Source organism: Cnephaeus nilssonii (assembly GCF_951640355.1).
Source record: "Cnephaeus nilssonii genome assembly, chromosome: 19".
In the NCBI taxonomy this organism is placed as follows: domain Eukaryota; kingdom Metazoa; phylum Chordata; class Mammalia; order Chiroptera; family Vespertilionidae; genus Cnephaeus; species Cnephaeus nilssonii.
This window is the reverse complement of record NC_137090.1, coordinates 31080852-31106338: the sequence shown is the minus strand read 5'-3', so window position 1 is coordinate 31106338 and position 25487 is coordinate 31080852. Positions and strand designations below refer to the sequence as shown.

General features: G+C 38.0%; 2 protein-coding genes across 11 annotated transcripts in view; one reads left to right on the top strand and one right to left on the bottom strand.

The window, feature by feature from the left end:
- Positions 1 to 25487, top strand: part of NF1 (neurofibromin 1) — a 232559-nt gene that overhangs the window by 179893 nt on the left and 27179 nt on the right. For all 10 annotated transcript variants that reach the window (XM_079799233.1, XM_079799237.1, XM_079799232.1 and 7 more), the window contains 12 exons: positions 9655 to 10087; positions 10654 to 10994; positions 15771 to 15973; positions 17585 to 17778; positions 18678 to 18818; positions 18969 to 19248; positions 19649 to 19863; positions 20105 to 20166; positions 20541 to 20655; positions 21186 to 21287; positions 23200 to 23340; positions 24944 to 25070. In XM_079799233.1, the coding sequence (XP_079655359.1) occupies positions 9655 to 10087; positions 10654 to 10994; positions 15771 to 15973; positions 17585 to 17778; positions 18678 to 18818; positions 18969 to 19248; positions 19649 to 19863; positions 20105 to 20166; positions 20541 to 20655; positions 21186 to 21287; positions 23200 to 23340; positions 24944 to 25070 (2354 nt within the window). The remainder of the gene's footprint in view (positions 1 to 9654; positions 10088 to 10653; positions 10995 to 15770; positions 15974 to 17584; positions 17779 to 18677; positions 18819 to 18968; positions 19249 to 19648; positions 19864 to 20104; positions 20167 to 20540; positions 20656 to 21185; positions 21288 to 23199; positions 23341 to 24943; positions 25071 to 25487) is intronic.
- EVI2A (ecotropic viral integration site 2A) lies at positions 1908 to 9614 on the bottom strand. Its single transcript, XM_079798745.1, has 2 exons — positions 5603 to 9614; positions 1908 to 3261 (listed from the first exon to the last, which is right to left on the bottom strand). Exon 2 carries the CDS (start codon positions 3238 to 3240, stop codon positions 2542 to 2544), a length of 699 nt encoding a protein of 232 aa, XP_079654871.1. The 5' UTR covers positions 3241 to 3261; positions 5603 to 9614; the 3' UTR covers positions 1908 to 2541.

The window sequence follows — 25487 nt, the reverse complement described above, 5'->3', positions numbered from 1 at the left end:
ACTTATAACATTTGAACTCAAAACATAGCTTAACCTCTCATTTTTAGACATTGCCAAGTTTGGAAAGAAGCTACTTCTGTTTGTTCATAAGCTATCATTGGATGGTATCATTCTGAGGGTACAAGTTTAATAGCCAAGGTAGGAGTAATGAATTTTAAGTAATCCTGCAGTAGAAGCTTTCTTGTATTGTGAGAAAATGTTTGACCTGTATATTGAATATTGGTTGCCTAGCTAATTTCTCATTTTTAAAACCCACTAAATTATTTTAATTTCCTGCAAATATTTATATATGATACTTGATTCAAGGAGTGCTTTGTGTTATCGCTATGTATTCCAGTACACAATCTCAAGTTTTTAAAAAACCAGAGCTCTGCCCAGTTTCATTTCAATCTGGTCCCTTTTACCCCTCAAAATTCAGCCTCCTTCCTGTCACCATGCTTGGCATGAGTATTCTCTTGCTTTCCTTTGGACTTCATTGACATTTAGATTCATCTGGAATAATATAGATATGATTTATTATTTAGGGAATGAACTTTGTTGACAAATGGTAATACATTGATAATAAAATCAATGCTCTATTTTCCCCTTCTCATTTTAAGATGTAACCTAGATCGTTGGCACCATGGAACTTGTAAGAAGTGAATTTGACCAAGAGCAGGACTACCTAGGGAGTTACGCAGAAATTACCAATTCCTGCAGCTCACCCCATTCCAATTGAATCAGAAGGAGGGGGTGGGAATAGGCATTGGCAAATTTTTAAACTCCAGGTGATTCTGATACACAACCAGGATGAGAATTGTCAAGAAGGGAGAATAAGATTGTGGTTATACAAAATATGTAAAATATTTTCCTAAATGGCTAGCATATTGCCCAAAATAAATGATCAATAAGGAATGTGATTTTTAAAATGTGGCCTGGTATTTAATTAGTATGCCCTCTGTCAAGTTCAGTAGATAGTTGGGAAATCTCTCAAACCAACTTTTGTAATATGTTTAATTGAAGATAGAAGTATTTACTTAAATGTAAGTTATTATTTTACTTGAATGCAGTTTCTTAAAATGTTAAACATGCCCTGGCCAGTGTGGTTCAATTGGTTGAGCATTGTCCTGTGCAACAAAAGGTTGCCAGTTTGATCCCCAGTCAGGGCAGATGCCCATTTTGGGTTTGGTCCCTGGTCAGGGTGTGTACAGGAGAAAACTGATCGGTGTTTCTCACATTGATGTTTCTCTCTCTCTCCCTTCCCTTCCTCTCTAAAAAAAAAAATCAATAAAAACATATTTTTTAAAGGCAAAATATTTACCTAAAGAAGCCTATTATCCAAATTAACACACACACACACCTTTTCTTTTCTTATATCCCATTGATAGTAAAAAAAAAAAATGAAATTGGCCCTTTATTAGGCCACTTGGCATCCTTGAAGTTGAAAAAATAAATCAACTTTTGGATATTTGCTACAAATAATCCAAAGAGCAATATTTATAGAACTAGAGGCCCGTTGCACAAAGATTCATGTAAGAATAGGCCTTCCTTCTCCTGGCTTCGCTCCTGGCCTCCTGGGAGCCTGCAAATCCTCACTCCCGGCTGTAGCTCCCTCCGCCCCCCGCCCTCCTCCTCATAGCAGGCATCCTGCCCCGCCCGGCCGCCCTGCACCTACATATGCAAATTAACCCACCATCTTGTTGGGTTAATTTGCATACACACTTCTGATTGGCTGATGGGCGTTGTGGTGGTATGGTCAATTTGCATGTTTCTCTTTTATTAGTGTAGATTAGTGTAGATAGAGATATGTTACACTTAAGCAGTAAGATATGCTTTACATTTATAGGGAGTCTTCTATTGTGGTCATAATCTCATCTGTTTCAATTGTGCTTTACATGTGTTCTCTCAGATAGTAAAGTGAATGCAAATATACATAGTCAGTTTTATTCTAACAAAGTCTTAATTTATTATACAAAATTAAAAGTTTTAATTAAATATTTATAGTAGAAAAACATTTTCTTATGTGTGTCATATATAAAGATGAAAACATCTAGCATAAAATTAGCTGTGTTGATTTAAGAGCTGGTATGGATTTTGTCACATTTAGCAAAGAAGGTACCATTAAACTATACAGTTAGGAATTTGAATTCTATTAGATGTTGAAGCATATATTTGCCTCTAAGGACACAGTAAAACTATTCAAAGTTTACTTATATTCAAAGATCATCTAACTACTTTTGCTGAACAAGAAATATTTAATTGTCAACTTCTACTTCTATTAGTTTCTTCAATTTGTCTTTAAAATCTTCCTTACATTTTTGGTTGTTTTATTATTTGCTTTTTAAAATATTCAGTGTCAGGACAGAAGAACACAGTTTAAGTAATTAAGTAAGCAGGCACACTTCTCCCCTTCTCACCTGCTTAATTCTAAATTGCAAGGCCTGTAGTGTAAAATTTTAGACCATCAGACCAACATGTTGACATTAAATATCAAACTGATTTCATTTTTACTTCCTAACATTTCCCATTGCTACTTTGCATTTTTCTTCACTAAAGCATCTGTTAGTTAGTGAGTTTTCCAGTTCCTTCTTCATCTTTTTTTTCCCTTGTAGCTGTGAGCACTCCAGCAGATTGCATCATTAGGTTGGGCCCTGTGAGCTGTTTTGCTCTGTTCCAAGTGTCTGATTCAGCAGGCCATAGACCGCTGCTTGCCAGAAAATCGCCATTGCTTCGAGGCTGGCGCTTGCCTGCTTGTTTTGATCGTCTGAGAGATGAGACTTTGTTTGCCAGAATTACCGTGGATAGAAATAGAAGGGTGCAGATAAGAAAAAGCACTGCAATTATAATTAAGCAAACCAGCATAGCCATTTTGTTGTTGTTTTCCTCACAGACTTCTTTTTTGAAAATTTCACTCTGACTTTTGCTTGTGTTTTCGATGCTCTGTAATGTCGGAGCACTGTTCCTAGCAACCGAAGGTGTATAAAGCTCCAGTTCAGATTTAGGGGTGAAAGATGTGATGTGAGGCGATGCTGCCATTTCAGGCATGTTTGTAGAATTGTTCCTTTTATCTACTTTAGGAGTTGTAGAGTTTGTGTTACTGTTTTCATTTTGATTTCTGCCTATCTTATTTTGAATATCTGGATCCCGTTCAGTAGTGTTGTTAGCCCCCAGATGGGTATAGTTTGTTCTTGTTCCAGGAGACAAAGAAAAAACTGTTGTCATCAGAAAGGCAAGATACAGATAATGACCTGTGTGTTTCATGTCCGTGATAATGCGGGTAACCTGTTGGGGATAGAAATATAATTTGAGAATTTGTAAAAGAGTTATTGTTTCTGATTTTGGTAATTGCATTAAAAGATAGACAGGTGATATGTTACAAGTAAGCTGCAAACTCATGCCTAACATTTGCAATTCCTTCTCAACCAGTATTTTTTTCTATTAGGCTGTATATAAAGAAACAATTTTTATTTCTGTTCTTCTTTTAATTGAATACCATGGTTTTATATTTTCTCCCTCTTAAAGCATGCTAGACTTCAGTTTTGAGTCATATACTTCTGCTTTTTTTTTTTTTTTTTTTGATTCCTCTCCCATTTAAGGATCCTTTTTTGCAGAAACTCCCCACCTTCTAACAAATGTGTCATCAGTCTTTATAGTAAAGGAGAAATGTGGCCTTAGGCATTTTGCTTCATGCATGAAAATAAAATGCAAGGAGCTTTTTTTTCCTGGTCAGGAAAGGGGAAATGTGGTAGCAACCAAAAGAAAATGGACTTCAAATAGGAGTTGAGGGTGGGTATTTTTTTTTTTTTCCTTCTTGGGTATTTATCTTGAAGCTTAGAATAAAGCTGGTACTTAGAAATATATCCCCAGGATTTGTGAAAGCAATTTTATGGTGGTGGTTCTCTCTTTTCACCTCTAGATCCCCTGACTGACTGTGGCTTTCTGAAAGCAAAGGCCAAAGGCATGTCAGTTTTCTCAGCCTAAAAATCTGGCATTATAAGAAAAAGAGGCAGAACTCTTCTGAATAATCTCAAAAGTTTAACAAAAGTTATTGACTTTTTAAAAAAATTTCTTTATTGATTAAGGTATTACATATGTGTCCTCATCCCTCCATTAAAGTTATTGACTTTTTAATATTATTTATGCCTAGCATTTTTTCTGTGAACATTTTGACATAATTTAAAAAAAATAACATATACAACAAAATAAAAAGAAATAGAGCCTCAGGATCATATGATTTTAGACTGAAGTGAGAAGTCAAGGCAGATGGTAAGCATCTCAGCATATAAGTAAAAAGGTTGCATTTAAGTTTTGGCTCTGAGCTCCCTGGGAGCCAGTACAAAGAGGGGACAAGACTGTTCTAATTCTCATTATCCACCATAGAATTGATGATTTAAATAGAACTGGTATATCTGTTCAGGGACTGGTAAACCAGAAAGACTTACCACCATTATTGAACTATCTCTTTTATAATAATATTCCAATTTGTTGGAGCTTACTTTTATGACACTGTTTTATTGTTAGCATTCATTTAAGGGAACTAGCAAAAAACTAGATTATTCTCCTTTTTTTAATGCAGCTTTGATTCCATAGATCTAGGAGGGACCTGAAATTCTTCATTTCTGACCCAACTCCTAAGCAACATAGGTGCTACTGCTAGTCAGTTTCACAGTTTTATAAGAAGTAGTTTATAAGAAGTAGCTTATAATAAATGACGCTAACTGGAAATTAGCCTCTGAAATAATATCACCTATTAATAATAGGGAGGAAAAAACTTTTTATGTGCTCTAGAATTAAGATTACTTTTTGGATTATGACCTTTAATAAACAGTGAAAGATATGTTGCATTGACTTCTACATAATAATGTTCAGCTTCATTTTTAAGTTGAATGGTATAAATCTTTATGATTCTTTCACAGAGAAATACTTTAAATTGGGTTAGCAAGCAATTTCTATCCTTTTATACTAGACTGGCCATCTGCATAGATGGTAAAATAATATAAAGTGGGTTGTTATTGTCTCATTAGTTTGTTAACAATGTAGTACGCATCCTAGCGTTCGCACACATTTAACAGTGCTTACCACGGGATGGATAATGGGCCTGCTGTTGATTGTCTTCAGCCAGATGTGCTGTCATCCCCAAATAAACAAACTGTTAACAAAATGAGACTTTCTCTTATCCTTACAGGTTCCCAAGAATAGAGGACTATCTCTATAGCCCTAATTTAAATCAAAAGTGTGTGTGTGTGTGTGTGTGTGTGTGTGTGTGTGTGTGTGTTTTAATCTCTGGTCATTTTCAATAACATGTATAATGCCTAAGCATTAATAATAAGAAATTTTCTTTTGTTAAGCTTTTTTTTCATAACCAAACTTTCCAATTGACTGTAGAGTTTAAACTCAGATCCTTCCTAGTTCTAATTTAAAACTCTATAGTGGTAGTAAATCTTTCTCATTTCTAACTTAAGTTTTACCTAATAGGACAGAAAAAAACAGCATATATTTTCCATCACTTACGATTCTACTTTGTTAGTAAGAGTCTTAGGTACTATTTGAAGCACTTCCTCAAACACAAATCTGTACAAAGTTATAAGTAAAAGGCATAAGAAAAGCCATATTTATTACCTACCTTGCAAAATGGTTGGCCAAAATCTGATTATAACCTTATTTTAATAAGCCACTTCTTTTCTTGTCTTTAAGCACAGCTTGCACGTAATATAAAGCAGAACAGACTTGGAGAAATATGAATGTTAAAGTAAATCTGAAGCAAAAAAGGGCATGTACAGCTAGCTTTCCACTTTTCGAACCAAACCACAGATGATGACACATTTCCTTTTCTCTGCAACTAAAGCACATGTCACAGGGGAAAAAAACACCAGAATCTCTAACTTGTCTAGTTGGCCACTGGCATGACAGGAGGCTTTGTGGAACAAATCCCGCCTCCAGGGCAGGGAGGGTTTTCCTCTTAATGTCTTTTATGCCTGCTTTACATGCTTTTGGATGACATATTAGTATCATTCCAAAGAAGATGAAATGGCATTTTCCCTTCAGCATTAAAATCATCTCTAAAAATTTTATTTGTATGCACAGATTGATTTGATAAATGAGTTTGGAGACCTGAGGCATTGGTCAAATAATAGAAACAGTGATATACATAACCCACATCTCAAATTATGGAACTGCAACGATTTGAGAAAGTACGTAGTAAATTTAGATTATATAGGTCAGAACATGTTTTTGTGTGGTTTAGTGTGTAGACACACACACAAACATAGTCTCTCTGTCTGTCTCTGTCTCTCTCCACTCCCCCTTCTCTTTCTCTCCTTCCCCCTCAAATGTCCTTTCATCACCTCATTTTTCTCCCATAAGTGGCTGCCCCCTCATGATCTCTTTGTTTTTGTTCATGATAGCAACGTTCTTTGTAATCTCAGAGGCTTGTTATATAGCAAGTCCTTTTAATTCAAGTCCTTTCTTATAGCCCTGATCTGACCTAAGAGAATGTTGATTCTTTCTTTATATTCTTAGATAAGTTTCTTTTTTATGATCACCATAGTACAGTCTTGAGCCACATAATGACAGGTCACATATACAATGGTGATCCCATAAAAATACATAATGGAGCTGATAAATTTCTATTGCCACTAGTAGCCATGGTAACATCATAGCACAACACATTACTCACGTGTTTGTGGTGATGCTGGTGTAAACAGACCTACAGCACTGCCAGTCATATAAAAATATAGCTCATACAATTACAGTATTAGGCCATACCGTCTAGGTTTGTGTAAGTGCACTCTGATGTTTGCACAACGACAAAATCGAACGTTTCCCTATATCGTTAAGTGGCGCATGACTGTATTTTATATCCTTATTAGGCCACTAGCATTCCCGTTGCAGGAAGAATCCTGCAATAGGGTTTCCTGCTGCACTCTACCCCGCCCTGCCTGCTCTCCTCCCTTCTCCCCCGCCCCGCCTTCTCCGCCAGCCAGCCTACTTTTCTCCCTTCTCCGCCAGCCTGCCTGCTCTCCTCCCTTCTCCTCCCCCCCAGCTTGCTTGCTTCTCCGCAGCTTTGCTCCCTTCTGCAGCTCTTGGCTTCTTTCTACGCTGTCTTGATATGCAAATTAACCACCATCTTGGTTGGGGTAATTTGCGTACTTGTCCTGATTGGTTGGTGGGCGTGGCTTGGCTGGTGGGCATAGCGAAGGTGCGGTCAATTTGCATATTTGTCTATTATTAGGTAGGATATCTAGAGTACTACAATATCTTTTTTACTAGCCCTGACTCCTTTATATATCTTATATATTACTTCCTTTGATCATATCACCCCTTTCTTTCAAAAAATAGAGTTGAATAACTCCTTAACACCTACAGCAATTGTTCAGAAATGTTCATATAAATAAACATCAGATGAGAGGGGTTTTTTAAAAACAGTGAAAACTGCCAGGCCCCACTTCATAGATTTATATGTACTAGTAGGTCTGGGCTGGGACCAGGAACCTACATTTTTTATCAGGCACCACAGCTGATTCTCATGCTGGTGTGACACTCTGAGGAATACTGAGCTCTTAGGAGAAAACCTGAGCCCCTTAGGTGAACAATTTTGGTCCCTTCACAATTTAGCTGTTATGTATTTTTCCAACTTTATCTCTTAGAACTTCTCTGTGTGAATCCTCCATTCTAGCTAAACTAGCTGACTGTTGGCCTCAACATTCCTATTTACCTGTCTCTTTTCCTCTTTACCTCTCTCCATGAGGTCTGCCAGTCCCTCCTCTTATTGACTTTGAAGTTCCTCCCATCCACGTCACCTGGTGTGCCTTCTAAGTAGCTTTCACTGACTACCCAGTTTCTATTGACCTCTCCCTCTTCTGAACTTAATAGCACTATTTTTCTGTGCAGTTCCTTTGATAAGTGATTATATAGTACCTTATATCTTTTCTTTGATCTTGATGTTTTTAATTTTTTGAAATATATTTTTATTGATTTCAGAGAGGAAGGGAGAGAGAGTTGGAAACATCAGTGATGAGAGAGAATCATTGATTAGCTGCCTCCTGCAGGGCCCCTACTGGGGATCGAGCCCAAAACCCTGGCATGTGCCCTGACCAGGAATCGAACTGTGACCTCCTGGTTCACAGATTGATGCTCAACCACTGAGATACACTAGCTGGCCTCTTTTATTTCAAAATCATATAACTTGTCCCATTTTTATCTTACTTACTTCCAACAAGATTAAAAGCTCTAAGGTGAGGATATTCATCTTAGCCTAGATTGTAGTAGTACTACCAGAGTCATCAAGTATGGAACATTGAGCCAAAGTTCATATAGGTTGTTTTGATTGAAATTCTAGTACTGTGTTCTTCAGGGCTTTCTGTTAGTCCTGAACTTGGCTGTTCACATTGTTTAGCATTATTTTTAGTATAAGCAACATATGACCTAATATGGTTGGCTTAATTTAAAAAAAAAAAAATGGAACTTATTGGCTCATACAACTGAATAGTCCAGGGATAAATTTGATCCTAGGAGAGGCTTTATCTAGGACTCAAATGAAAGGCCAGGGCCCCAGTTTCTTTATTTCTCTGCCCCGTATCTTCAGTTTTAGGCATGCTTTTCTTCAGATCTCAAGATATGAGCTAACAACTCCCAGGGCTCTGTGTCCCCTTGTTTATAAGTCTAAATTTCCAACAGTTTAAACTGCAGTGTCTGAATTGGGCCTCTTTGGCTCTGGTTGTCCTAATTTGAGTCATATCACGACTGGACCATTCTCTCTGGCCAAGATAGGATAAATGAGTTCACAAAGCTATTCAGTTCACTCCAGGGCTCCAAGTGGGTCATTCCCACCCAGACTGTTCACCTGGGAAGTTTGGTGGGCCTGGAGGCAACTAACCAATGTCCACTGCCCTCTTCCTTGATTGACTGTGATGGACAAGTTTGTTGTTACTGACATTGCTCCAAGTTTTCGAATTGGAGATTTGTCCCTTCTGTTTTACCTCAGCATTATTTCTCAATGTCTAAAGAAAACTGATTTAGAAAAAGGATCCAGCCCTGGCCAGGTGGCTCAGATGGTTGGAGCATCATCCCGTGCACCTAGGTTGTGGCTTTGATCCCTGGTTGAGGCATATACAGGAGCAACCAGTCGCTATTTCTCTCTCACATCAATGTTCTCTCTCTCTCTCTTCCTCTCTCTCTCCCTCTCACCCTTCCTTCCTCCCTCCCTCCCACTCCCTTCCTCTCTTCCTGTTTTTTGATAGTCAATAAAAACATATCCAGCCATAACTGGTTTGGCTCAGTGGATAGAGCGTCGGCCTGCGGACTGAAGGGTCCCAGGTTCGATTCTGGTCAAGGGCATGTACTTTGGTTGCAGGTACATCTCCAGTAGGGGATCTGCAGGAGGCAGCTGATTGATGTTTCTCTCTCATCAGTGTTTCTAACTCTCTATCTCTCTCCCTTCCTCTCTGTAAAAAATCAATAAAATATATTTTTAAAAAAACACACACACATCCAAACATATCCTTGGGTTAGGATTAATAAAAGGATCTAGACTTTGTATAATTTTTGTATTATTGTTAGTTTTCTCTAGAAAGCTAATCAGAAAATAAAGTAATAAAATAGTAGCATCTATGTATCTATTCAGAACTCTGTTAACAATCTGTGTCTTTTTTTTTTTTTTTTTGTCATCTTCCTTAGGTTCAAAACTGGTCAAATCAACGGTGATTTGCTAATATACCACGTCTTGCTGACTTTAAAGCCATATTATGCAAAGCCATATGAAATTGTAGTGGACCTTACCCATACTGGGCCGAGCAATCGCTTTAAAACGGACTTTCTCTCTAAGTGGTTTGTTGTTTTTCCTGGCTTTGCTTATGACAATGTCTCTGCAGTTTATATCTATAACTGTAACTCCTGGGTCAGGGAGTACACCAAGTATCACGAGCGGCTACTGACAGGCCTCAAAGGCAGCAAAAGGCTCATTTTCATAGACTGTCCTGGGAAACTGGCTGAGCACATAGAGCACGAACAGCAGAAGCTACCCGCTGCCACCTTGGCGTTAGAAGAGGACCTGAAGGTGTTCCACAATGCTCTCAGGCTGGCTCACAAAGACACCAAGGTTTCTATCAAAGTAAGTGTCATTCTATGTTAGCTTCGCTGCCTTTCTTGACTAACCAGACTGTATGCTGGCCTTCCTACGTGTCCCTGTGGTACTGTAACAAATGTAAAGTAAGTCCAGAGAGAGAACTAAGCTTTCTGTCTTCATGGAGTCCTGTGGATGATACAAGACGTGTACACTTAGTTCTGTTCTAGGTTGGGTTGGAGGCAGGCGAGTGTTGTAGAGAAGGCAATTTGCTCTGTATCAGTCAGATGGCACAAATGTGTGGAAATTATCTAGTGAGAATTCTGAATATGGCATGCTTTTTGCAGAATAAGGAACATGAACTTTCAGGATAAAATCAGTAATTGTCTATAGTATTCTTGACCTCTTTTTAAAAACAAATTAATTTTTTCTGGTGTTTTTAGTCTCTTTGAGAGCATTTATTACAATAATTATTTGAATATGTAATGGTGGTAACTCTTTTCTTATATGGCAAACATAATATTTTGGTTGGTTGGTTGGTTTGGGGCCTCTTACAATTCAGCATAATGGAATTTAATTCTTCTTCACTCCACCCCCCCACCATCACTTTCCAGGTTGGTTCTACTGCTGTTCAAGTAACCTCAGCAGAGCGAACAAAAGTCCTGGGGCAGTCCGTCTTTCTCAATGATATCTATTATGCTTCGGAAATTGAAGAAATCTGCCTAGTGGATGAGAACCAGTTCACCTTAACCATTGCAAACCAGGGCACACCACTCACCTTCATGCACCAGGAGTGTGATGCCATTGTCCAGTCCATCATTCACATCCGGACGCGCTGGGAGCTGTCGCAGCCGGATTCTATCCCCCAGCACACCAAGATTCGGCCAAAAGATGTCCCGGGGACGCTGCTCAATATCGCATTACTTAACTTAGGCAGTTCAGATCCTAGTTTACGGTAAGTTATTTTAAAAATTCACTTCAACTTTATTCAGGGTTTATTGCTTTTAAAATGAACCACTTAGTAAGCTGTTAAAGCAGCCTCTACCCTAATACTGTAAACTGGGAGGTATGCTATGTTGGTTAACCAGCATGACCTCATCAAGCTGTGGCGTATTCACATGAACTGTGGAATTCCGAATGGGGTGATTCACACTAAACCAATATATGTTCTTTGTCCAGGAAACTTTCATCCGCAACAGACAACGTAGCAGTTTTTGGGGGTTTTCCCCGAAATTTGTTTTTTATTAAGTCTACTCCTAAATTAAGTTTCCCTCCTCTGAGTATTCTAATTAAGTTTTCCCATGTTCAACATATATCACTATTAAGGTCCCTCACAGTTAAATTTGATTATCATTGTTTGCAAAGGAAGGCTTAATGTTCAATAACTCAAATAATAACATTGTTGCATATTTTCCATCTATGTGACATTTAACAAAATTCTTGAAAGAAATCTTAAAATAAATATAAATGTCATCTGAGCAGAGATAATTGGTTCTGTTTAGGCTTAATAATCTGGACACAAATCAGAAAAGAGCATGGTCTATGGAGTCAGTAGATTTGGTTTATTTATTTTTTTAATATATTTTTATTGATTTCAGAAAGGAAAGGAGAGGGAGAGAGAGATAGAAACATCAATGATGAGAGAGAATCGGCTGCCTCCTGCACAGCCCACACTGGGGATCGAACCCACAACGTGGGCATGTGCCCTTGACGGGAGTCGAACCCAGGACCCTTCAGTCCATAGGCCAATGCTCTATCCACTGAGCCAAATTAGCTAGGGCTCAGTAGATTTGGTTTAAATATAGATCTATTAGGTATGACTTTAGGCAAAGGACTGAACCTGAGCTCAAGTTTCCTCATTTTTAAAATAAAGTAACAATGTCGTCCTTATCCTATATAATAAAAGGCTAATATGCAAATTGACCAAATGGTAGAACAACCGGTTGCTATGATGCTCACTGACCACCGGGGGGCAGAAGCTCAATGCAAGAGCTGCCCCCTGGTGGTCAGTGCGTTCCCACAGGGGGAATGCTGCTCAGCCAGAAGCCGGGCTCATGGCGGGAAAGTGCAGCTGCGGTAGCGGGAGCCTCTCCCGCCGCTATGGCAGCACTAAGGATGTCCAGCTGCCGGCTTAGGCCCACTAAGCTGACATTCGGACATCCCCTGAGGGCTCCCAGATTGCAAGAAGGCGCAGGCCGGGCTGAGGGGACCCACCCCCCCCACCCCCGAGTGCACGATTTCGTGCACTGGGCCTCTAGTATACTTATAAATGTTTAATAGTATAATATAGCCCCTAGCAAATACTTTGTGCTTAGTAAATATTATTTCCTCCCAACTTCCCCACCCTCTTACCCCTCCAACCCTGTGTGTGTCTCTTTGTACTCCTTCCTCTTTTCCAATCTCCATTTCATGTTAGGATAATTTTTTCTCCCAAGTATCTTGAGACTGTCAAGGTTTTTATATATATAAATTCTTAGCTTCAGAAAATCTTCCCTAGGATATAACATAGCCCAGGTTTTATAAGTGGACCTTTTAGGACTCCAGATCTACCTATTTAAAATGGAAAAATATCAAGATTTCTTTATGTGGGTGGGTCTCATGGGGGTCCATGAACTCTCAGAAATTAATACACAAGATTTTGTATATTCTTTGCTCTTATTATCTCAGAGAAGTCTGACACCTACGCCCAAGTTGAGGGACCCCAGTTTCTTTTATTTTAGAAAGAGAGAGGAAGGGAAAGAGAGAGAAATATCACTTTGTTCCACTTATTTATGCATTCATTGGTTGTTTCTTGTATATGCCCTGACCAGGGATCAAACTGGCAACCTTGGTGTATCCGGATGACGCTCTAATCAGCTGAGCTACCTGGCCAGGGCCAGGACCTCAGTTCTTTATTGCTGTTGAAATATGCAGAGAGTAGCCCTAGCCGGTTTGGCTCAGTGGATAGAGCGTCGGCCTGTGGACTGAAGGGTCCCCGGTTCGATTCCGCTCAGGAACACATGCCCGGGTTGTGGGCTCAACCCCAGTAGGGGTCGTGCAGGAGGCAGCCAATCAATGATTCTCTCTCATCATTGATGTTTCTAGCTCTTTCTCCTCCCTTCCTCTCTGAAATCAATAAAAATATGCTAAAAAAAGAAAAAGAAATATGCAGAGTAGTCAATATCAAAATGGTATAGCTCAGAATTCCTAGGAGTTAGTAAGAGATAAATAAACTTAGAAACAATAATCTTAATATTCTCATTTTGGGAAAATGGAGCTATGTGTATGCCTTTAATATCTAATTCAAAGTTCCTCACCCAAGAGTGCTACTTAACAATCTTCTAATAATCATTTGCTTGGTAAACCTGTATTCTTCTCCTGTGAAATACAGCACGGTGACAGCTTCTGCTTTTTGCCGAAGCATGTCATGCCAGAGAAAGTGCCTTCTGGCAGACTTAAACTTTAGCAGCTTTTCCTCCCTATGTGTCTATTGCATAAATATATTAGTATGATGAAAGTTCAGAGGTAAGGAAAACCTGAAAATTACTGAGCAATCAAACCATTTCTTTTGCTCTATAGGAGAGAAAAATTAAAATTTGAAAATGAATCTGAGTTTTTTGAGCTGTCTCCTAATTGTTTAAATCTATTTTCAGACATTTATACAGGAATTTTTTGTTCTAATGAAATCTGGAGATTTTATATATATATATATATACTAGAAGCCCGGTGCACGAAATTCGTGCACGGCGGGGAGTTGTCCCTCAGCCCAGCCTGTACCCTCTCCAATCTGGGACTCCTGGAGGGATGTCCGACTGCCCGTTTAGGCCCGATCCTGGTGGGATTGGGCCTAAACGGGCAGTCGGACATCCCTCTCACAATCCAGGACTGCTGCCTCCCAACTGCTTGCCTGCCTGCCTTCCTGATTGCCCTTAACTGCTTCTGCCTACCAGCCTGATCACCCCCTAACCACTCCGCTGCCAGCCTGGTTGATGCTTAACTGCTCCCCTGCCAGCCTGTTTGCCCCCAACTTCCCTCCTCTGCCAGCCTGGTCACCCCTAACTGCCCTCTCCCTCAGAGTTGATCACCTCCAACTGCCCTCCCTTGCAAGCCTGGTCCCTCTCAACTGCCCTCCCTTGCAGGCCTGGTCCCTCACAACTGCCCTCCCTTGCAGGCCAGGTGCTTCCCAACTGCCCTCTCCTGCTGGCCATCTTGTAGTGGCCATCTTGTGTCCACATGGGGGTAGGATCTTTGACCACATGGGGGCAGCTATATTGTGTGTTGCAGTGATGATCAATCTGCATATTACTCTTTTATTAGATAGGATAGAGGCCTGGTACAGGGATGGGGGCCAGCTGGTTTGCCCTGAAGGGTGTCCTGGATCAGGGTGGGGTTCCCTTGGGGCGTGGGGTGGCCTGAGCGAGGGGCCTGTGGTGGTTTGCAAGCCGGCCATGCCCCCTGGCAACGCAAGCAGAGGCCCTGGTATCTGGAATTTATTTTCCTTCTACAATTGAAACTTTGTAGCCTGGAGCAGAGCCAAGCCTCCTGCATGCTCCACTGGCAGCCATTTCTGTGGCAGTTAATTCACCTTCTACAATTGAAACTTTGTAGCCTTAAGCGGGTGGGCCCGGCCAGGGTGTGGGGAAAGCTTTGCTTCCCTTGTTGCCGCCGGCAACCCTGGCCTGCTCTCTCAAGCTCCATTCTGCCGCCATTTGTTTGAATTCGTTTACCTTCTATAATTGAAACTTTGTAGCTTGAGTGGAGGCTTAGGCCTGCAACGGCTATGGAAAGCTTGGCTTCCTCTGTTACCTGGGAAACCTTGCTCTCTGTGGCTGTAGCCATCTTGGATTGGGGTTAATTTGCATACTCGCCCTGATTGGTTGGTGGGCGTGGCTTGGCTGGTGGGCGTGGCTTATGTAGCGGAGTGATGGTTAATTTGCATATTACCATTTTATTAGAGAGGATTAAGCTTTTTGTTTTGTTTTTAGTTGTTATGTGGAAGGAGTTCATGGAAGAATAGAGGGGGACTTTATTATGTTAAAAAAAAATTGTATAACTTGTAGGACACCCAGGAAGAGATTCATTAGGTGCCAATTAAAGATTTTAGCATTTTAATATGATGAGGGGCCATTTCATTTGCCTTCTTATGACCCGCATTATAATTGGATCTAGCAGGAGGAGGAACCACAATTTGAGTTCCAGCTTCACTGAATATGCAATACGCCTTACTCTTTCTTTCTGTTAATCATAAACCATTCATATTTTACGCCACAGTGAGATGTCTTTTAGGAAGGCCTTATCCTCACCTGCCGTAGGAGCCTCAGAGTGCTCTTCTGGTTATGTCAAGAGTTTCCCTTTGGGGAGGCAGGGGAAGGTGGGTGGGAAGAGATACAAGAATTTGTACGCATATGGACGCAGACAATGGGATGGTGAGGGCCTTAGGGTGGAGGGGATGGGAGCGGGCTGGAAGAGGTTAATGGGGGGAAAGGAGGACCTATGTAATACTTTCAACAATAAAGATTTAAAATTTTAAAATAAAAATAAATATAAAAGACTCTTCCTTTCAAAAAAATCCCTGAGTGATCAAGGGGTATTTTGGTTTTACTATAGAATCATAACAACTCTAATTGATCATAAAATTTAAAAATTGTTGATTATGCTTTGTAATAAAATCACAAGTTGTATGTTACGAAAAAATTTTGGAATTATAAGAAAAAATAAGTTTTAAAACAACTTCTTTTGTGTTTTCTCCTAGGTCAGCTGCCTATAATCTTCTGTGTGCCTTAACCTGTACCTTTAATTTAAAAATCGAGGGTCAGTTACTAGAGACGTCAGGTTTATGTATCCCTGCCAACAACACCCTCTTTATTGTCTCCATTAGTAAGACGCTGGCCGCCAATGAGCCACACCTCACCTTAGAATTTTTGGAAGAGTGTATTTCTGGATTTAGCAAATCTAGTAAGTAATGACAATTTCCTTTAATGTGTTAACAATGATTCTAAGAAAATTCAAAGAAAACGTTTCATTTCAGGAGTTACCAGTGAAATTTGTAATTGATTATGTTTTTACCTCTTCTAATTTTTCACCTGTGGTACTCTGTAACTGAAGGAACTCCGAAGGTACTTTCTGGCATACCACACTGACAGATCCACTAAAATTCTGGCAATAAATCAAGGTGGCAAAGTTTTGATACCTCACAAAGTATTTTTCACAACATGCTTCAGTTTAATTAGCTTCAGCATTTCTCTTCTTAGATTATTCCAAATTAGTAAAGCATCTACATTGTCTCCTTGATTTAGGGAAATATTTTCTCTTTCCTTCAGCTTGACTTTGAACTGTGATTTTATTGTTCATGTACAGTTTCTGGAGAGTGCAGTGTACATAATACAGGTCCAGGGTCAACTCCTGACTTGGCTTCAATAAGTCTCATGGATTTAATATCTACTCTTCACATCTGTCCATCTTCATACCCTACAGTAGTATAAATGTTGCTGTTCTCCCAGCTTGCTTTTTTTCCCTTTCTCCATAATACATAAGACCTGTTTTTCTGCATTTAAACACATTTCTTGATTGTTCTGCATTGGACAATTGAGAGCTTTGACAGTTTATCAAAATCAGGCCACTATTTTTTGTATAATAATGAATGTAGGGATGTAACCCTAAAAAGAAAATGTGTAAGACAAAATAAGAAAAGTGTAAAGCTTTATTGAGAAATATTAATATGAAGAGATTTGAGTGAACAGGCATACTGTCTTCCTGAATGAATAATTCTTTTTTTTTAAATATATTTTTATTGATTTTTTACAGAGAGGAAGGGAAAAGGACAGAGAGTTAGAAACATCGATGAGAGAGAAACATTGATCAGCTGCCTCCTGCACACCCCCCACTGGGGATGTGCCCACAACCAAGGCACATGCCCTTGACCGGAATCAAACCTGGGACCCTTCATTCCGCAGGCCGACACTCTATCCACTGAGCCAAACCAGTTAGGGCCTGAATGAATAATTCTTCCCAGATTATTATAAATTCAAGGCAATCCAGTCAAAATTCTATGAGATTTGAGAGTTAAAAATGAGTTCAAATTTTAAATTTTTATAAATTTTACTTGAAAGTACAAACAATAAAAGACTGATTAAATTGTTGGATCTCCATGTAATGGAATAATACGAAGCCATAAAAAATGTTTTGAGTATAGAATTTCAGTTTGGGAAGATGAAAAAAATCTGGAGATGGATGGTGATGATGGTTGTATAACAATGTGAATGCACTTACTGCATAAGTGTACACTGAACTGTATACACTTAAAAATGGTAAATTTTATGTTGCATATATTTACCACAATAATAAAGTGGGTGATTTTACATGAAGTATATAAAGGAATTTTTGTACTATTTTTATATCTTTTCATAATTCTTAAGTTTTTCTGGAGGAGTTGTACACATAAGTGTACCTTTTACTCCTATCCCCTCCAATCCTGTATTTTAAAATAATTTAAAATATTATTATTTAAAATAATTTTTATTTACTTTTCATTGACCATCTATGCTAATAGCATATTTTCTCCCACAGGTATTGAATTGAAACACCTTTGTTTAGAATACATGACTCCATGGCTGTCAAATCTTGTCCGATTTTGTAAGCACAATGATGATGCCAAACGACAAAGAGTCACTGCTATTCTTGATAAGCTGATAACAATGACCATAAATGAGAAACAGATGTACCCATCTATTCAAGCAAAAATCTGGGGGAGCCTTGGGCAGGTATTGAGTTTGCTTAAATTTTATCTGGTACCTCCTTTGTGCAGATATTTGGTACCCAATTTATGCAAAGCACTGTTCTAGGGACAGCTGTAGGAAAACAGTCCCCTCTATCAAAAAGCATACAGACACCCACCAACTTCTTGGTCTGGTTCAAAACTATAAATGTCTAATGCATATCTCAGAGCCAAAGAAAAACGAGTTATTTTAACACTCTTCTCCATGGCATAATTCTATACAATTTAACTATAAAAATGTTGCTGCTAGTAAATGGTGCTTTATGATAGCCTCTGCTTACATACCATTGGTGTCAGTGAATGTTTCTTGATGATGGGACAACTTCTTTTATATATAGTTCTAGCATAGATCACCAGTATTAAAATACAGAATATAATGTAACATTTCACTTTTTATCTGTCAAGAATTATGTATGTCATTTCTTCAAAGGAATCACTTAGGGAAGCTATTCCCTTAAACAATGCTGCGACTCCTCTAAATAATTGTAAGTGACCTTGGAACCAGTTCTGTAGCCCTACAGAACATCTCAGTGCTTGATGTCATCTCCTATATTGTAAAACAACTGCATTTTATATTGATCATACATTGTCTTAGAAGAGAACAGAGATGCTTTGCAAGTAATAATAATATAGAGAGATTTAAAATTTTTGAATTCTAGTTTCTTAATTTCTGAAGGAATGAAGTGAATATCTTCATCCTTTTCTGGGTATTTTATGATAAAGTATACTTACAGATCTCTATATAAAACCTAGTATTTTGGAGGCCTCTGATAAAAGGGAATTTTCATGTTGAGGCTGCTTCTTGAAGTATTTTTTGAAGTATTTTTAAATTAAAAATTAAGATTATAGCATGGCTAAAAAAATATTTTCCCCCTCTTCCACTAGATTACAGATCTCCTTGATGTTGTACTGGACAGTTTCATCAAAACCAGTGCAACAGGTGGCTTGGGATCAATAAAAGCTGAGGTCATGGCAGATACTGCTGTAGCTCTGGCTTCTGGAAATGTGAAATTGGTTTCAAGCAAGGTAATCACTTTTCCTTTGCCCTCTGGACTATGGCATAATGTATCTCTTTTTGTTATCAGAATGTTTTCTTGTTTGTAACTAGTTAAACTGAAAGTGTGTAGTGATAAAACTTTTTTTAGCCCCTGTTTTTAAAATTCTGCTTCCTTACAGGTTATTGGAAGGATGTGCAAAATAATTGATAAGACATGCTTATCTCCAACGCCTACTTTAGAACAACATCTTATGTGGGACGATATTGCTATTCTAGCACGCTACATGCTGATGCTGTCCTTCAACAACTCCCTGGACGTAGCAGCTCATCTCCCCTACCTCTTCCATGTGGTTACTTTCTTGGTGGCCACAGGGCCACTCTCCCTTAGAGCTTCCACACATGGATTGGTCATTAATATCATTCACTCTCTGTGTACCTGTACACAGCTTCATTTCAGTGGTAAGTTCCAGGATGGCAATTTGTGTTTCACCAGCTCCTGTCTCCATTTTACATCACCTGATTGACATAGATTATCCATCTTATTGTTTATTATGGTGCCTTAACACTCTTAATTTAAGCTGCTCATTCAAAAAGAATAAATTAATTCCATGCCATATCAAGCTATAGACTCTTGTAGCTGCCACACAAGCTAAAGACTCAGCACCAATTGACAGTGTTGCATTGCTGGCACTAAAGCAATGAGAATTAAGATAATGTATCTAGAGGGTTGGCTTAGGGAGCATGGTTATGTAATTTTGACATGATAATCAGATTTTCTAAATTCAAAATGAAACATGGCATCTGAAATTTAAAACTTAGTATCGTTAAAGTATTTTCTTACTTATTTTTCCTTTTACAGAAGAGACCAAGCAAGTTTTGAGACTTAGTTTGACAGAGTTCTCATTGCCCAAATTTTACTTGCTGTTTGGCATCAGCAAAGTCAAGTCTGCCGCTGTCATCGCCTTCCGCTCCAGTTACCGGGACAGGTCATTCTCTCCTGGCTCCTACGAGAGGGAGACTTTTGCTTTGACATCCTTGGAAACAGTCACAGAGGCATTGCTGGAGATCATGGAGGTATATAAGCCAAAATGATAAGGAACTGAGTTAGGTCCCTTTTTTAACCCACTCGTACTATATAGAAGAAATGTTGGTTTATTTTGTTTTGCACTTACTACTTAAATAAAAACACTTTTATGGAATATGTTTATTGGTAACATATATGTTATTTATTTGATGACATTACAGTAAACATCAACTAAATGTTTCTAAAAACAGTTATGTGCATAAATATATTTCAGAGTATCCTTTCTTTTAGGCATGTATGAGAGATATTCCGACATGCAAGTGGCTGGACCAGTGGACAGAACTAGCTCAAAGGTATGTCTCAAATTAAATATAAGTTGTAAAAATACGTGTTTTCAAAAAGATAGCTAATACTCGCCGAAACCGGTTTGGCTCGGTGGATAGAGCATCGGCCTGCGGACTCAAGGGTCCCAGGTTCGATTCCGGTCAAGGGCATGTACCTTGCGGGCACATCCCCAGTAGGGGGTGTGCAAGAGGCAGCTGACTGATGTTTCTCTCTCATCGATGTTTCTAACTTTCTATCCCTCTCTCTTCCTCTCTGTAAAAATCAATAAAATATATTTAAAAAAAAAAAAGATAGCTAATACTCATAATCAGTATTTTAATTATTTATTTATTGTGTATAAAAACAAAAGTTTTCATAAGCTCTTTGGATCGTTTAATTGCAGATTTGCATTTCAGTATAATCCATCCCTTCAACCAAGAGCTCTTGTTGTCTTTGGCTGCATCAGCAAACGAGTGGCTCATGGGCAGATAAAGCAGATTATCCGTATTCTCAGCAAGGTACCTCTCTTCCCTCCTCAGTATTGGTGATTCCCAAGTTGTAAAGCAAATCTTGCATTTTTCTAAAGGACATTAAATTTGAATTTAATAAGATGTGTTGTGTGTTGCTTATTGAATCTTTAAACAGTGGGTTTTATTTTCTTCATTGTAATTCTATAAAATGAAGAAACCTTCTGCAAAAAAGATGTCTTAAAAAGAAAATAAGTATTGTCTCTTTTGCTAAGAAGATACTCTTAATATTTTACCAGTTTTCAAAGACTTTATATGGTAAAACTGCAGTCTTATATAAAATTATTTAATTTGTAATAATTATAATAATGCCTGACTTCTTAATATTAAAATATAATATAGAAATATTAAAAAATAAAAGCCAAGTGTGCATTGAGCTAATTACCTAGATCACTGTAATTGTAAATAATCTGCCATTTATTAAATAAAAAAATTGTTCTTGAACTGATTCTGAGATTCAGTTTAGGAGTTAATGTTTTATTTCAATGAAAGTAAAATAAAGAATTCTGTTTCCCTAAAAGGCACTTGAGAGTTGCTTAAAAGGACCTGATACTTACAACAGTCAAGTTCTGATAGAAGCTACAGTAATAGCACTAACCAAATTACAACCACTTCTTAATAAGGTAATAGAAAATGAGTGCATTCATTTTGGGTACTGGTGGTAAATCTTTTCTTTCAAAGAGTTCACAAAATAGGTGGGTTGGGAAATGTAGTTATAAAGAAAAAGCTATAGTTAAAGTAGTTATTTGAAATATTTACATTAGAGGAAGAATAAGTATGAAGATTATGTTCTCAAATGCTTGTTTTTTGTCTCATCAGTGGTAAAGTAAAAATATGTATATATTCTTAATTATTTTATCCAGTAAGTATTGATGGACTATCTGCTATATGCCAAGTACTGTTTTAGGTGCTAGAGATATAATACTGAACAAAGCCAATGAAGTTCCCTACCCTCATGGAACTTATATTCTAGGGTGAGTGGGAGTAGAGCATGGATAGATGATAAGCAAAGTAAGTAAAATCCATAGTATGTTAGTTCGTGGTTATTATTGTGGAGAAATGTTAAGCTGAGTGAAGTATACCTGATTATCAAGAAGATGATATTTAAAAGGAATAAAATGGTGTGGCCACTGTTTTAGGATGGTCTGAGCTCATCTCAGCTTTGTGATCTCAACCAGGTCATTTAACATATCTGGCCATCATGTTTGCACATTGGTAAAAAAAGTAAACTAGACTAGATAATGGCATAGTTTATCTTCCAACTCTAAAGTTTTGTAGAATTTTGTGACTTGAGTACCAACATATGCAAGACTTTAAAGAGATTATAGAAAAATACTTATATGCTCCTGGTCTTGACTTACATAAGCATTCTAGTCCTAAATTATATAAAATGATTCTCTCTTCTTCATCTCACAAGTAAAAATGAGACTCAAAAGGGCTAAGTAACTTGTCCAGGGTCACATACTAATAAAAAAAAGAACCATGATTCTAATCTAAAGCTGTGCATGTATTGCCCTATATACCACACTGCTAAATAAGGGTTCCCAAAATAAATATTCTTATTTCAGAGCATCAAGAGACCCTTAATACTGGTAAGAGTGACAAGAACATTGAAAGGGTAGAATCTGAACAAACATTCAAGAGGGAGATAAGTAGGATTTAGTGTGGAGAAAGGGAGTGATAGCAGTAGGATTGTATAGGTGCTGGATCAGTGGAGGGATGGTAAGTAGACCATTCTATTTGTTAGGGAGAAACTGTTCAGGAAAATAGTGACAGGGGAGGTTGTAAAGATAGAACTAAACTAACATTCAGCGTTCTTCAGGAAGGAGTTTGGAAATGTACCCATATGTTTTGCAAATAGGTAATATGACAAAAGCAGGACCTAGAAGGGTCATTTGGTAGTAGAGTGCAGAGCAGATGGGAGCATGGAGAAACTGGAGGTAAAAAGAATCCACATTTAGAATGAAGAAGGTTGACATGGAATAGTGTCATTAGCCATAAGCAGATGCAAAAGAAATTAGTTTGGAAGAATCAATAAAACTTGTTGCCCTAGCTGTTTTGGCTCAGTGGATAGAGTGTCAGCCTATGGACTGAAGGGTCCCAGGTTCGATTCCAGTCAAGAGCACATGCCTGGGTTGCGGGCTCAATCCTCAGTGTGGGGTGTGCAGGAGGCAGCCAATCAATGATTCTCTCTCATCATTGATGTTTCTATCTCTCCCTCTCCCTTCCTCTCTGAAATCAATAAAAATATATTTTTTAAAAAAACAAAACTTGTTGACTGGATTTGGAACCAGAGTGTGGGAAGAAATCAAAGGAGATGCTAAGGTTCTCAGTGTCTGGTTACATACAGAGAATAGATGAAGAGCTTACCCATATATTTACCTTCCCCAGAATAAAAAACATGCCCAGAGTCACATACTAATAAAGAAAGAACCATGTGATCTGGGGATAATATGCTTTGTTTTGTACTGAAGTGTGTTGAACGAGACTGTTTTGTGGTTCATGTTACTAACTTGAACGTGTCTCCTTGGCCAGGACTCCCCTCTGCACAAAGCCCTCTTTTGGGTAGCTGTGGCCGTGCTGCAGCTCGATGAGGTCAACTTGTATTCAGCAGGCACCGCACTTCTTGAACAAAACCTGCACACCTTAGACAGTCTCCGGATATTCAATGACAAGGTAAGGAAGCCTTCTATTGGGATTCTTAAATTATGCACATTTAGAACTCCTCTGTTTATTATTATTATTATTATTATTATTATTATTATCCTTTTAAAATCAGAAGAGGTCCCTAACTTAAATATGAATTTCTATAATGTAACTTACCAGCTCATTAAAAATATTTAAACTTTACTGCATACTTTCTGAATAAAAATAGTAGAAAACAGTACTTGCTCAAAACTAGTAAATAGAATAGGGATAAATAATACTTAGTAGTAATAATAGCTACCGTGTCAGGCTAAATTTTATATCCCTAAGGTTAGCATTCTCCATCCCCCATTTCACATGTAATTGAAATTTACTGAGAGAGTAGAAGTTGAATGTTCTCACCAAAAAGGGAGGGAGGGGTGAATATGTGAGATGATGCATAAGTTCAGTGCTGCTCTATACACCTCACTACATATATTTTATATACTTATGCTTTTGTTTCTTTGAGATCAAAATCTAGACAGACCTGAGCATGACCCTAAACACTTCAGTTGTTAACTTTCAAAAATTTTTATACATAAAGAAATCACTGGGGTTCTTTTTTTTTTTTTAATATATTTTTATTGATTTCAGAGAGAGAGATAGAAACATCAGTGATGAGAGAGAATCATTGATTGGCTGCCTCCTGTATGCCCCTTATTGGAGATTGAGCCTGTAACCCGGGCATGTGCCCTGACCAGGAATTGAACCGTGACCTTCTGGTTCATAGGTCAACACTCAACCACTAAGCCATGCCATCCAGGCTCACTAGGGTTCTTTAAAAAAAAAAAAAATTTAAAAATTAAAAAGGCAAATTCCTGGGGTTTAACCACTTCCCATGATTCAGAGATGGGATCCAGTACCTTTCACCTTTAAACAAGCATCCTCAGTGACTTTAAAGTGAACCACACTTTAGGAAACACTATTAAAATCTTAATTATCCTGGGCACATTGCATAGAGTTTTGGAGTTTCAGTTTCCTCATTTTCCCACCTAGAATGTAAAGTCCACCAGGGTGAGTTGTTTTTGTCTGTTTAGTTATCTGCAGGACCTAGAGCTCTGCCTGGCACATCAAAACCACACAGTAAGTCTTTGATAAGTAAAAGAATGAATAAATGCATAAATCTGTAAAAGGGAGCTAATAACCTTACTGCATATGATTGCTTTAAGGTTTCAACATAATCATAATAATGCATCTGGCATTATTGTATACTGTGGGCAGTGAGTGAACTCTCATCTTTGTCATGAATTTTCTGTCGCCATGGTACACAGAATGCCAGGCACACAAAAAGCCCATACAATGGTGGTCTTATTTAACACAACAAAAATTATAATTTTTAAAAAGTCACAAGGATGTAAACTGACAGTCATTTAGTTTACATTTCATCTTTCATCATCTTATTATTTATATTATTGCTTTTCTTGCATTAATTTATAGTACCTTAATGTTCTGTGGTTTTCAGTAGTCTTGAAAATGATTTCTTTCAGCTTGAAAGGATTCTTTATCTTGTTATAGCTGTTGAACCAATAAGTGGTCCTTTAAGGAAAGTTCCTGTGTGAACACATCAACCATCTCACTATTATCTTTAATATAGAGTCCAGAGGAAGTGTTCATGGCAATCCGGAATCCTCTGGAATGGCACTGCAAGCAAATGGATCATTTTGTGGGACTCAATTTCAACTCTAATTTTAACTTCGCACTGGTTGGACACCTCTTAAAAGGTAGAGGGCTTGTGTCAGAATATTTTTATGAAATGGTATCAAGAATTCAAAAATATTTAAAATAATTTGGCTCGTGTGTCTTATTGTAAATGCAAATTTTATCTGCTTTATTGAATTATGTTTTAATATATGTTTTTAATCGAGCCTAATTTCCCATCCAATACCAGATTTCTTTAAAAAAAGCAAAAGTTGATAGTTATAAAATTCTTAAATACTAAACCTTTTAATATCTATCATTAGTTAACACTACCTATATATCTTTTTTATTATCAAAATAAGACAGACTGCAAATAAATAATATTTTCTAACATGTTACTAAAATAATATCTTAGTGATTTGGTCACAGATTTTCTTCAACTTGTTTCTTATTTATTGTTGATCAACCCCATTATTATATCACCTTTTTGGTACATCACC